Source organism: Atta cephalotes (genome assembly GCF_000143395.1).
Source record: "Atta cephalotes unplaced genomic scaffold scaffold00047, whole genome shotgun sequence".
NCBI lineage: Eukaryota > Metazoa > Arthropoda > Insecta > Hymenoptera > Formicidae > Atta > Atta cephalotes.
The window spans coordinates 1,601,156-1,614,396 of record NW_012130111.1 but is presented as its reverse complement, the minus strand read 5'-3'; the positions used below and the strand labels follow the sequence as shown (position 1 = coordinate 1,614,396).

General features: G+C 31.8%; 1 protein-coding gene across 1 annotated transcript in view; it reads left to right on the top strand.

Annotated features, from left to right (window-relative positions):
* The first annotated feature begins 865 nt into the window (after nt 1–865).
* The window catches only part of LOC105622617 (syntaxin-1A), a 47,014-nt gene continuing 34,638 nt past the window's right edge, over nt 866–13,241 (top strand). The window contains exons 1-2 of the mRNA XM_012204034.1: nt 866–886; nt 3,344–3,443. Coding sequence (XP_012059424.1) covers nt 866–886; nt 3,344–3,443 — 121 coding nt within the window. The remainder of the gene's footprint in view (nt 887–3,343; nt 3,444–13,241) is intronic.

The window sequence follows — 13,241 nt, the reverse complement described above, 5'->3', positions numbered from 1 at the left end:
ATCTTCTTTAAGTGTACGTGTTTCTAAGATTTTAAGGCTTTATCTTTATTTTTTAAATAGAATTATGTAATTTTTTTACATAATATGATTCCTTTAATTATTCTGCATATAAAAATATTAAGGAGAGATCAATAGTTTACGAGATATTTTATACTTTAATCATTGAAATATTAAATACCTATACTGTGTTAATTTTTTTATAATCGTACCTTAATATTTTTATAAACAGGATGAGATGAATCAATTGGTGTAAAGAAATGCATAGTTACTAATTTAAAAAATTATCCATTTTGCTTATATATTTTTTTTAAAGCAATTATGTTTTTTTACCAAAAAAATCAATTCAACATAATTTGACAGGATTCGATGACAGGTTTCATAGTTTCATAAAGTCACAATTATTTAAGTACTAAAGAGCTTCGACCGTTATGGGCTTTATTTTCTATTGATTGTGTATTCACATATATGATTCAATAAGATTCTTATTGTTTAATTATTAAACTTCTTACATATCTGAAAATCTCAGCCATTATGCTGCTATTATAAATGAACATTTTTAAGTTATATAAACAAGTATATAGTAAGAAGTATAAGATAGAAATACGGAATTATAGATTATTATTTTAATGAACTAGAATTACATTACTTAAATATGATTTAAATATATGATTTAATATAATTAAATAAGGTTTTTAAATTGTTTGTTAGTTTGTTGTTATATTAGTTATAAAAAGTATTTTTAAAACTAGAAATTACTGTAGTATCCTGTTTCTAATAAATGATTGTATTTCTTGTACAGGCCCAGTCGGACGATGACGATGTGGCGGACGATGTGTCCGTCAACGTCGGGGCGCCGGATGACTTCATGACGGAATTTTTCGCGGAGGTAAGTGATTAAGTTTGTTGCTTCTACATATTCATTTCCACGCTGTGAAGTGATCGAAAGTATAAAAGAATACAGTAAAAAAAAAGTAGAAGTAGGTTAAACCCGTATCAGCAAGATTATATCGGTCTTAAGGATAATGCACAGTTCCTCCTTTCGCTTTTTTTTATATGTATAGATATAAATATCGTAAGATAACGGAACACTCTGTATAAAATTCTATGAAACTCTGGCGAAACAGTATTTCGTAAAAATTCCGCGCCAGAATCTTTAAACGAGGCTTTCGTATTTTATTGATCGCGTCTTGCAAGCTTGTTTTTATTCGCGTAAATATACCTGTTTGAGAAACAAGATGCAATTTCTTGTAAATGTATTGCACACATATTTTTTTCAAACGTGGATTTTACTTTTGGGTCGCATTTGTAATTCATATGCGATAATTCTCTACATGCTTCTGAAGTTTGGCTATTAAATTCAGGACATTCTGTATATATGTATATATGTATATATACATAATGTATACATGTATATGTATACATAGTGTCCCCGACCTACGGAATCACTTCTCGTGAGCAGGTAGAGGGCACTGAATTGAATCGAAAAGTCTTCTATCATTTTGTAATTTTCGCAATAGTAATAAATAAACGAGATATTAATTTTTAAAAATAACTGAATAAACGCGTAATTTGCCCTACTATTGCCCCCGTAATTTGGTCTACTATTGTCAAGTGTCTAATATACACTTATCGATCGTTCAATGCGCAGAGTGGAAATTGCCTGGCAAACACGCCGCTCGAGCCATGGCAAAACAGCACATGACAAAACAGTACAAAATTAAAATATTTTAGAAAATGGCGAAATTAGCTCTCACCCTTGTTTTGAAAATTCGATACAATTACTTCCTTAAAAATACAAATGAAACTGGTGATGGTACAAACGGATACAAACAATTCCGAAACAGCACCATTTACAGATTTAAAATGTCTCAAAGTGGAATGCTGGTATTTTTTTCAACTTTATAATTTTGAATCCCTTGAAGTACAAATGAAAAGAAAAGTGGTACAAACGAGTATAAACCAAGTTTAATTTAATGTATACTAAAAAATTTTTTTTTTAAGTCGGCTTTACATAGATCGTTCCAGATTTACATAGATTTATACATCATTTTTTTACATCGATAAATGGAATGATATTTATTTACTTTAAGGTCATTACATGTCATCCTTTATTGTAGCACTTTTATATAGATATTTTAGTTTAATTGTTGTCAAAATAATTGTGCATGGGAATTAGTGTATGTCGATATATTTATTGATTTATATCACTTAGGGATTCTAATACTATAACTTTAGAGACAGATTCAAAAGATGACAAATTTTTCATTGGCCTATCGTTTTTGTCCAAATTCAGTAAATTAAAACGAGTAAGATAATGTAAATTGGAATGAAATAACATATATAAAAAGAGACGATATGAAAAGAGACATATGCAATATTCTTTTTTCTTACTTTTGTTTTGACAAAACAAATTGCTTGTGGCGATTGCAGACTTTGTCATTAACGAAACCTTTAATTTATTAAGAGGATTTCTAATTTATATTAAAGGATACTTTAATCATTTTTATTTTTAAATATTTAGATAATTATTTTTAATAATAATTAAAAATAATTATTTTTAAATATTTAGATACAAATATTCTAAATTTTTTGTGAATTTTAATATTTTTTCATATTTTTTCTTAAAGTCTTAAAAATTATGTGTGGACTTAAGAGCAATATATTAGGTGTAAAAAGAAATCCATTATTTTTCCATTCAATTTCATGCAAAAATAATGGATTTCTTTTTACTACACCTAATATATGCGGTCGTCTGACTAAACGCGATTTGTACTACTTGTACTACGAGCGCCACTCGTTCTTATATACTACTTAAGTAGAGTAGTATTCGATGTATTGATCATATCTATTTAAATGAACCACTTTTATCAGCAATGTAATTGAATATTTATTTACTCATTAATCTTTTAATGAGTTAATTGTTTTGATTAAAGATAATATTTTTATATTATTGAAATTAATGAAATATTAATTTCGGAAATGTGTGTTTTTGTATAATAATTTTTTAATTTATGTTTTATTATATACTGTACATACAATAATCAGAGATATTAGGAGTCAATAATAAATTATTTTTAAAGACTGTAACATTAAAAAATCTTGAGATATTTAGATCTTATATTTTAATTCTTATCCAAAGTTGCTCAAGCTCAATTTTGAAAGATATATTTCAAACAAAATGTCAATTTAGACTAACATGACGTTAAGATTTTTAAACTTTATATCATATTCTTTCAGAAGAACTTGATTAATAAATACGCAAAAATTTGTCAATTTGTAATATTGATTTTGCGAAACACAAATAAATTTGACAATTTTTAACTCCTGACGTGTTTTTCCACAGGTGGAGGAGATCCGCGAAATGATAGACAGGATCCAGACAAACGTGGAAGATGTGAAGAAAAAGCACAGCGCCATTCTCTCCGCGCCGCAGACCGATGAGAGTGAGTTTAATTTATCACTTTGTATTATATATTTATCCCATTTCTTTTATCCCATCTCTCTACATACATACATCATCGGAGCTGCTACCAGTAAACTTGATTATATTTCGCGGACAAAAAGTGAAGTCGTGTTTAACGTGAAAATATCTGTTTTCAGACATTTTCGTTATATAAAATAGTCAGTCTGAGGATTAAATTAAATTAAATTAACGATAAGTTTGATCAAATATTATGTGTTGATAACATATCTGTTCCATGTGATTATTTATAAGGTTTATATCGATTCAATTTCAGTACACTGCAAATTTTGTTGTTAAATAGGAAAATAATTTTTACATTTTTGTTTAATAAATGAAGATGAGACGATTGTTGTAAAGCTTGATTTTTTTATAGAACATTGAAAATGAAATTCATCGCTTTACTGAAATCTAATCGCTTATATTTAATAATTAGAATTATATTATAATTATAGTAATTATATTTATTTTAACAAATGTAAATAATACACCGGCAATTATTTTCTTGGATATCAATGATTTAAAATCAAAGAGAATGTTTGGATGGGCGAATGAAAACTTTTTTTCCGGTCAATCATTGATTCTCTGTGAACTTCTCTATCAGAGATTTGCTCAAAAGTCAAATTCAAGTTTATTCTCTCTACATAATTCAAAAACTTATCCATCTTTCTAGGATCGATTTACTCGACACGCTTTTAAACCGGTCGGTTGCCCTCGTTTCTTAATAGAATACATCTCGCTTATCTTTGAACGTCGGAACTAAATTTCTTTGATCGAGCGCATGCATTACTTGTCAGAAAGTTGTCGCTGAGTACACCGTGTTAAAATTTGATATTTTAGCTAGCATGTCATTATTGGAGCAATGTGATGTACAAGTTGGGATTTTCACGAACTCCAAATACATTGAAGCCTGTGCGTATATAAAAACATCCGGGATCTACCGAATTTTTGATGTATAAAATATTTTGAATTTTTGATACATTGTTAACGTGCAATCTTGAATGTATTAATAATTAATTATCAATTAAATTATCAATATTTAAGCGCGACTCAAAAACGAAGCTTGTACTCTTTAAATTTCCTGGAGTGAAATCTCACCCCAAAAGAGTTAAAATACTATGCCATTATTAAAAAAAAAGTGAAAAATTTGCACTCTAACAAGAGTGGCAGTGTTTTGGAATGAAATTCCAAAGAAAAGAAATCTCACTCCTTTTTTTGGAGTGAATCTCATTCCAAAAGTTAGAAAATCTTCCATTCGTACACGTCGATATTATCGCGTATCTATAGAGGAACCACACGCAAAAACATAAACAGTTTTAGAAACTTTGTTGTTGTGTCGAATGCCTCGTTGGAGGCACGCATGCGAATACGAACAATAACGACGATATCAGGATACGCCACAGAATTGGCATTACGCATATTTGTTGTGGCAAACAGCTCGATAATCGATCGTTCCCACGTCATTTACGTGCTCGAGGCCGCGAAACAATCGTCGTTGTTCTCCCTACATTCGTTCGTTCACTTGCTCATAGGCCGGAACTTCTCTACAACGCGCAGGAATTATTCACACATTTGAATCACGACCACGTATTTCCGTATGCTAATGACGATATTTGTTAAATATACAACGCGTAATATTGTTTATTGTCCTCGACGGACAATCGCTTTAATTAATAGTCCATTTCTGATGAATCCCTGAAGAAATGGAATTCTGGAATTTGTTATTTTTAGCGGAAGTGCACCGCAAACCGCAATATAAATTCTCTCTCGTTTGTAATATTGATTTTTCTTTCTTTCAATACTATCGTACATATATACCAATCTGATACATTAAATGTTACTAATGTTTCTAAAATTAGTTTAACATTTAAACACATGTTACGTATTTTTGATTGTAAAAATAATATTTAATTAAATTGTAGATAAAAATAATATTTAATTAAATTGTTGTACTATTCAGTTTATAGAGCAATTACTAATGTAGCAACTATTATTTATCATCATAAGTCGAAAAATGTAAGCAGTATTTCAATAAAAAGTGCAACTTTGATGTAATCGTTGCATAATATAAGTCATTTTATATGTGTGTGAAGATAAAATGTTATTGAAGATATTATGTTAATATCGATAATTTGCAAGGCAAAGAGATTAAATTGTTCTCATATAAATTCTCAAATAATTATTTTGTTGGACTTCCGATACGTAATTAATCGATCCCCTTCACGATGTAATTATAAAAAGCCATCGTTTCTCAAGCGTATGCTCCTTTTCACATCGTAATTATGTAAATGTGAAAAAAATCTTGAATGCGTAGCATGACTCCGTGTGTGCGTCGTGCTGTTACAGCATCGACGCTACGTGCCGAAGCTGCTAAATAGTATTACGAGAATAGTTCCAAGCTCTAAAAGTAGCTTGAAAAGTCAGTGCGATGAAGAGGAAGCATTTGAGTTACTCGATGCCGTTCATCGATCCGATTTACCAGTTGCCGCGTACAGATGAGAGCGTTTCTAAACCGGAAAAAATTGACCTTTGCGCTAAAGTTTACGTAAATGGAATAATTCTTGACACGATGATTTTGGCTGAAATGTTTCTATAAAACCATCATTGAGCCTCAATCAATTTTAAACATTTTTTATACGCAGTCACCGATTTTATATATTAATTACACGAGATTAAAAATATTTTAACATGCAAAGGTCAAGCAATACTTTTACGTAAATTATATTTTTATTTAATATTTACAGAGTTCTGTGTTGCCGACCTTATTCTTATAATTAAAAAGAAAGATTTAATTTTATTGATTATTACAAGAGTAATTTTGTGAAGTTCTTTAAATAGAAAATTTCTATTCTCAACTGATAGATGCGCTTGTTTAATTCTCATTTCCTGACATACAGATTGAATACATTGTGTACATCATTTGGCTAGAAATAGATTTTAACGTTGATATGCACGCTCGAATAGGACAGCTATCATTTCGTGGCCAACGGCAATTTACGCAAATATACACTGTTAACCATCGCTGTCTGTCAATGTGGCAGATGCAGGCGCGACATTTGTAATGTATGCGACAAATCGTTGTGTCAAGTTTAGACGGCGAACAATTCATGCTAGACGCTGGATCTGTTGGATTGATCTTGACACGATGTCCTGGATAACTTGGTCCAATCTTGTATACGAGAAATGCACGTTGTTTCGACATGTACGTGGAGAAATTTACGAGGATTCTTCTTCTTTAAAAAAGCATTCCAGATAGCACGACTGATCCGTTGAACTTGAAAAGAATTCATCTTCTCGAGTTCTTTATAATTTAGCGTAATCTGTTCGAAATGAACTAAAAGAACATTTAAAAATATATACAAATATATTTATGTACAGTAGAACTTTATGTTGCACTCAAAAGTCTTTTCGAAATCAATAAAAAAGATGTAAGCTGATTCCTTGCATTTTTGCATCAATACATCCATACAGAACAGTGCTTCCTTTGTTCTAAGACCATTCTGAAAACTGAATTGTGAGGCGTTCAAATGTTCTCACAACGGACTTCCTTGTATTACTTTTAATAGAATCTTCAGATTCATTAAGCTGATTAGACAAAAATCAACACATATGCTCGGCTTACATTTCTTTGATAGAGGCATGAATGTCGATTGAAACCATTCTCGGAGGATCTCTCTTGATCGATATGATTGAATATCATTGTTAACTTCGCTATTTCTTTTATCTATTTTTTTATTGTCAACAATTTTAGTAGCTCGATCGGTATTTTATACAATCCTAGAGTTTTATAATTTTTATCTTTCCGAATTGCTGCCGTTATTTCTAAAATTAATATTTTCGGCCTTTACTTTATTTAGTCATCTACGAAATAAACATGTAATATCATTGACACATCATGTTGTGCAACACTACACACCATGCGGACTTCATTCGTAATACGAGTGTGTGTGTGTGTGTGTGTGTGTGTGTGTGTGTGTGTGTGTCGTGTGGTGTGTGTGTGTGTGTGTGTGTGTCGTGTGTGTGTGTGTGTGTGTGTGTGTGTGTGTGTGTGTGTGTGTGTGTGTGTGTATACAACGGATAAATAGAGAAATAAACAATGTCAATGTTATATCATTTACAATTTATTTTTATATTCTACTAATTGTCAGATAATGAGAATTAAGTGCTTTTAATTTTTTCTTCCGATTATTTTAGGTTATTATAAACGCAAAAAATTGGTGTCGGATAATCGGGGTTCAAATAAAGCATAGGCAAATAATTGTGATATCGGATAATCGAGGTTTTACTGCATTCGTATACATTATTTTTAATCAAATTAATATTTAATTTGTGTAAAAATCAAAGTATGATTTATCTTTGTACAAAAATTAAGGAGATGCTAGGAATTGTAAAGTGTTAAATGGGATGAGCCATAGCTCATACGAAAGAGGAGCAGTTAGATTACGTGTACTAACATTGTAAAAGGATGGATGGGCTTCTGATTCTGAGAAAATCGTAAAGAGAGAAAATCATTGGACGTCTGATCAACTGTATAAGTATTGGGACTATACGTCGGTAAACAAGGAAGCGACTTATAGCTGAGCGAATTGAGATGCTTGATTATACTTTTTCTTATCCGAGAGTTCGAGTTGCAGTGTTAATTTTTTTTAAGTAACAATCATATTTTATAATGTTATTAATTGTTCTTCTTTTCTTTTAAATGAAAATACTAATAATTGTACTTTTTATTATATACAATAATAAATAACAAGATTTTTTAATTATTATTATAAAATTTGGACATTGCTGTACAATGTTATGAAATCAACGTTTAAAACACATTGAATGAATACGCACTATGAACATTTTATAAATAAATTATTTTTCATGCTGCAGTGAGTAATCGGAGTAATTGTGTAATTTTTTTCTGTAAAATTAATTATGTGCGTCGTATGTTTTAAATGTTTTTCATCCAATTGTACAACAATGTTCAAATTTTATAATAAATAATTGAAATTTCAAGAAATCTTGTTATTTATTGTTATGTATAGCAAAAATGAATATTTTTATTTAAAAGAGGGTAAGAAAAATAAATTACATTATAAAATATAATTGTTAAAAATTATAAGACTGCGAGAAATTCGAACTTTCTCCATTGACCGGATAAGAAAAAGTACAGCCATGCATTTCAGTCCATTTAGTTACGCCGCTTTTTTGAAGTGATTCTACATAGATAATACTGTTAGTATTAATGTTAGTAAAAATGTTAGAATTTAATACTGTTAGTATTAAATTCTGATAGTATTACTGATTATGTGTGGTTAATATTAACATAGAATACTGACGATAACCTGGATTTTGATTTTCGAGAATCAATATTATTTTTTTTTAGGATCCACGTCACAGTATGTCACAATAGATAATGTACGTAAAACTAAAGTGAAATAAATTGTCAATAATGCTGATCGTGCAAGATTGTAAAAATATTGATGCATACTGCCAATATTACTGATCGAATTATTGCGCAGTATTATTGACCGTGTAAGGTTATTTTTACTTACTGACGCACATTCTTAAGCCCTTATCATACAACTCATCAGACGCTCAACTTTAACTACAGTTTTTTTAGAATCAAAAGCCCTCCTCCACCCTTTTATAATATTAGTATACGCAATCTCTTCTTTCGAATGAATTATGATTCATCCCATTTGGCATTTTAACCACAATTTTAACCACTTCTTGTAAGAAATTAAGTGAGTGTTGTAATGCTAAGAGCATAAAAATTAATATGGTACTTATGGATTATCCGCTTTTTGTCGATTGAGTTCAGCCTCACTGTATTCGAAAACTCTATAAAATATTTTTATTTAGACTTCTAAACTTTTTAATTTTAATTTACATATATTCATTAATTTATTTTACTCCTCTGTCTTTCTTTCGAGCACATAACCTTTTTATGAAGTAAATGTTTGATTAATTGATATCATTACATTAGGCTTTGTCTAGTAGTAAAAAATTGGAGTAACTAGGAGATTGAGGAAAAAATGGATAAAAAAGTCTGTAATTTCTTTATATTTTCTTACATTGGATATAAAATATATCAAAGTCAAATACATTAGTATTGGGAGTACAAATTAATTCGGTCCGTTTTTTTGTGCATTTATTTCAAAACAAAACGAATGAACAGATCAATTAAAGTATGTCCATCGCTGCCTACTACTTTTTCCCATTCTCTCAGGCAATTTCCGAATTCCATCTCGAAAAAATGACTCGTCTTTGAAGGCGATCCAATTTTCGATTTCTGTGAAAGAAGTGAACCGGTGATTTGCTGCATCCTTTGGAACAATCAGTAATCAGAAGGAACAATGTCCGGAAAACAATGTACGGCGGGTGTGGTAAAACATCCCCCCATTTGAGTGTTTCCAAATATTTTTTTACGACTTTAGCGACATGAGGCCGAGCCATTATGAAGAAGAATAACTTTATCATGTCTTTGCTCGTATTCCGGCCGTTTTTCTCGCAATGCACGGCTCAAACGAATCAATTGTAGCCAATACCGATCGCCCGTAATGGAATCGCCAAATTTCAGCAGCTCATAGTAAACAAGATCCTTTTGGTCCCACCAGATACATGATCCTTCGAATCATGAATGTTCGGCCGTGATGTTGATGTTGAGATCGATGGCAACGATTGACCGGGCTTAGCGTAGTATTTTTTCTTCTTGGGGTTGTTTAGAATATCCACTTCTCATCTCCAGTCAATCCGATTTTCTCTGTTGTCTTTGAATCAGCTATTCGCAAGTGAAAAATCGCCTTTCAACGTCTCTTGGTTTCAGTTCATAAGGCACCCAATTTCCTTGTTTTTAAATCAGTCTCATGACTCTCAATCATACAGAAATGGCTTGTTGAGTTACCCCCAATGATTCTGGAAGCTCCTCTTGCGTTTGACTCTGATCTTCTTCGAATAATGTCTCTAATTCTTTGTCTTCGAATTTTTTTGGCTGTTCAGAGCGAGGCTTGTCTTCAACGCTGAAATCTCCATCCTTGAAATGTCGAAACTATTCCCTACATGATTTATCAGTTGGAGCAGTGTCATCATAAACAAGCATTCGATGGGCTTCAGCCGCACTTTTCTTCCAATTAAAGCAGAAAATCAAAATCTCCCAAATACTGCTTGATTAACACAAAATTCGACACTTCAAATACAATAAAAATCAAGGTTTTTGTATGAAACTCAAAACGATATAAACTGAATATTATTAGTAGATTTAACCTTTCTGAAACCGCCAAAATCAGCTGTCACTATGAACTATTCACAACAGCTGGAGCTATCTTTAGAAACGGACCGAACTAATTTGTACTCCCAATATATGTATCTTATATAATCGTGGAAAAGGAACTTTAATTCTCTGAAACGAAATAATTAGTATGGAACAAAAATATATTTTTCTCGGTAAAACAGACAATGCTCATCCCTTTAAAAGGAGCACACGAGATTGTCAAACTCCGATGAGATCATTGCTTTTTACCGGTAAAGTGCTATTCACCACACAACGATTAAGATAAAATATTCTCAACCTAAAAGTTTAAAATTCACATTCATTGAGAGTGTACATTCGTTTTTTCTCAATCAATGAATCATTGAAGATGGCTTAAAATAAGCCAAACATTCGAAAATTCAATATATAATATATATGAAGTATGTACCTTCGAAACTGTTTATATAAATTAATCATTAAAATATCATACTCTTCAATAACTACGATATCGCTCTCATTGGCCTTGTTTTAGCTAATTTAATTTTAAATATTGAGAGCCTGAATTATTCTTTAATTTTATTTTCGATTTCTAATGTCACACTTTTTATTATCAAGTTTTTCGCACATACAATCGGTTTCCTCTGACGTAGATGTAATTCGTTATGTAAATGAGAAGCATGGATGTGAACTGTATATTTGCATTTGCTCAATAAGCATAATAAGTGTTATGTTCGTTTCGTGATCGTGGAATTCAGCCAAGGTTGTGACGAGCATGTGCTCCTCTAGTTAATTCGCGCGAGCAAAGTTTACTTTTGCGAACAATTAGGTTGTCCTCATTGGAGCAACGTAAGTTCAGTTACAATGTTGCGTGACACATGCGAAAGCTGTCGCGTTATTTGCATCATCATGATGAAGTTGGAAATGCTGTTATCAATGTGTATTCCGTGGTCCTACGCAATTTGAAGACGTGGGAGGATCGGTCGTAGTGACAATACGAAAGAACTAAAAATACATGTGTTCCTTTCGTATACTGGAAAATATATTGCACACGATAACACCGAAATACCGACTATAACATTTAAGTCCTCTGACGTGCGTGATCCAATTTCTATTGACCGATTTCTATAACTGATCAATTACGCTCAATGTGATTGAAAAGTTTAGCATAAGGCGAATCTGTAATTTGTGAGATCCATCTCAAACATGACGTTGTGATTAAAATAACGTTTATAAATTATGAGGTTGTCTCATTTAATTTAAGATCATTTCTTTTCATTTGCAAAACGTAATCTTTGACAGATATAATAATTGCGAGTAAATCAATATTTGGCGCATGAATAGAATTTATGATTGGCGGTTGAATATTGACTGTATTTAACAAAGGTAATTTTAACTTCATCACGCGGAAAGAGGAGATAATAGAATCGTGACGATGCGGATTCGCTGGAATGAAATTAATTAGTCAGCCGAAAATCTTAAATTAAGCACTGAATGCCTTGAGAGAGGAAAAAACAACAGCTATTACAATACATAGCTATCACAATCTTGTGCGGTTGCAATTTCGAGTTGTAATGGAAAGAAATATAATTAGACGAAGGGACTCACGGGATTATTTAGCGTCGTTGTAGTCGCATATCTCTCTCGATCGTCTCTCTTCCGAAAAAGATTTCTCCAGACTGGCGAGAGTGTTCGTGATAAAGTCTTTTTTTATGGTTAATATCTTATTGTAGAAAATATTAAGGAAAATCTAAAATGACATTGTAAAACTACCCGAGAGGGAGATGTTACACATTGATTCCGAGCTACCGGCGAATAATGGCGTTTCCAACTAGGAGAAACATTTGTATGTGTGTGTGTGTGTGTGTGTGTGTGTGTGTGTGTGTGTATATATATATATACACACTCTGCGGATTTTGGCTCATGAAAAGATAATAATCTTAGTTTCAGTAGTACAGACCTAATTTACTGATTTTGAGATAAGGACTTATTTACGATATTAAAAAAAGAAACTTTTTTGTAGCTCAAATACAGGATTAATAGCAAAACACTTTTAATCTTTTTATCGCTTATTTACTAATTGTTGTCACCTGTATGGCAATTCTCTGTGCTTTTTTTCGCAGCGCAAGTACAAATTTGTTCACTCGATGAAGATAAAAAAAAAGAGGAACTAGAAGTGATTTCGAGAGGCCGATCTTTTTGGTCAGGCAGCTCGTATTACCTCGAATTAGTTGCCAGCCAACTGTTGCTGATATGATATCCTCATCCAGCGAGCTGGCTCCTCTAATTAAACTTTAGCTCTCTTCGTCCTCGTCACGACATTAGCTCTGGAAACTCCTGGGAAATAATCGAGGGAAGCGCTCGAGGGAAAATCGAGCGTGGGAGATGCAACAAAGAAAAATAGAAGAAGAGAAGCAGAGAGAAAGACAAGAGAGAGAGAGAGAATGGAATTAGTGTATGTATGTGTGTGTGTGTGTGTGTGTGTGTGTGTGTGTGTGTGTGTGTGTGTGTGTGTGTGTGTGTGTGTGTGTGTGTGTGTGTGTAGTA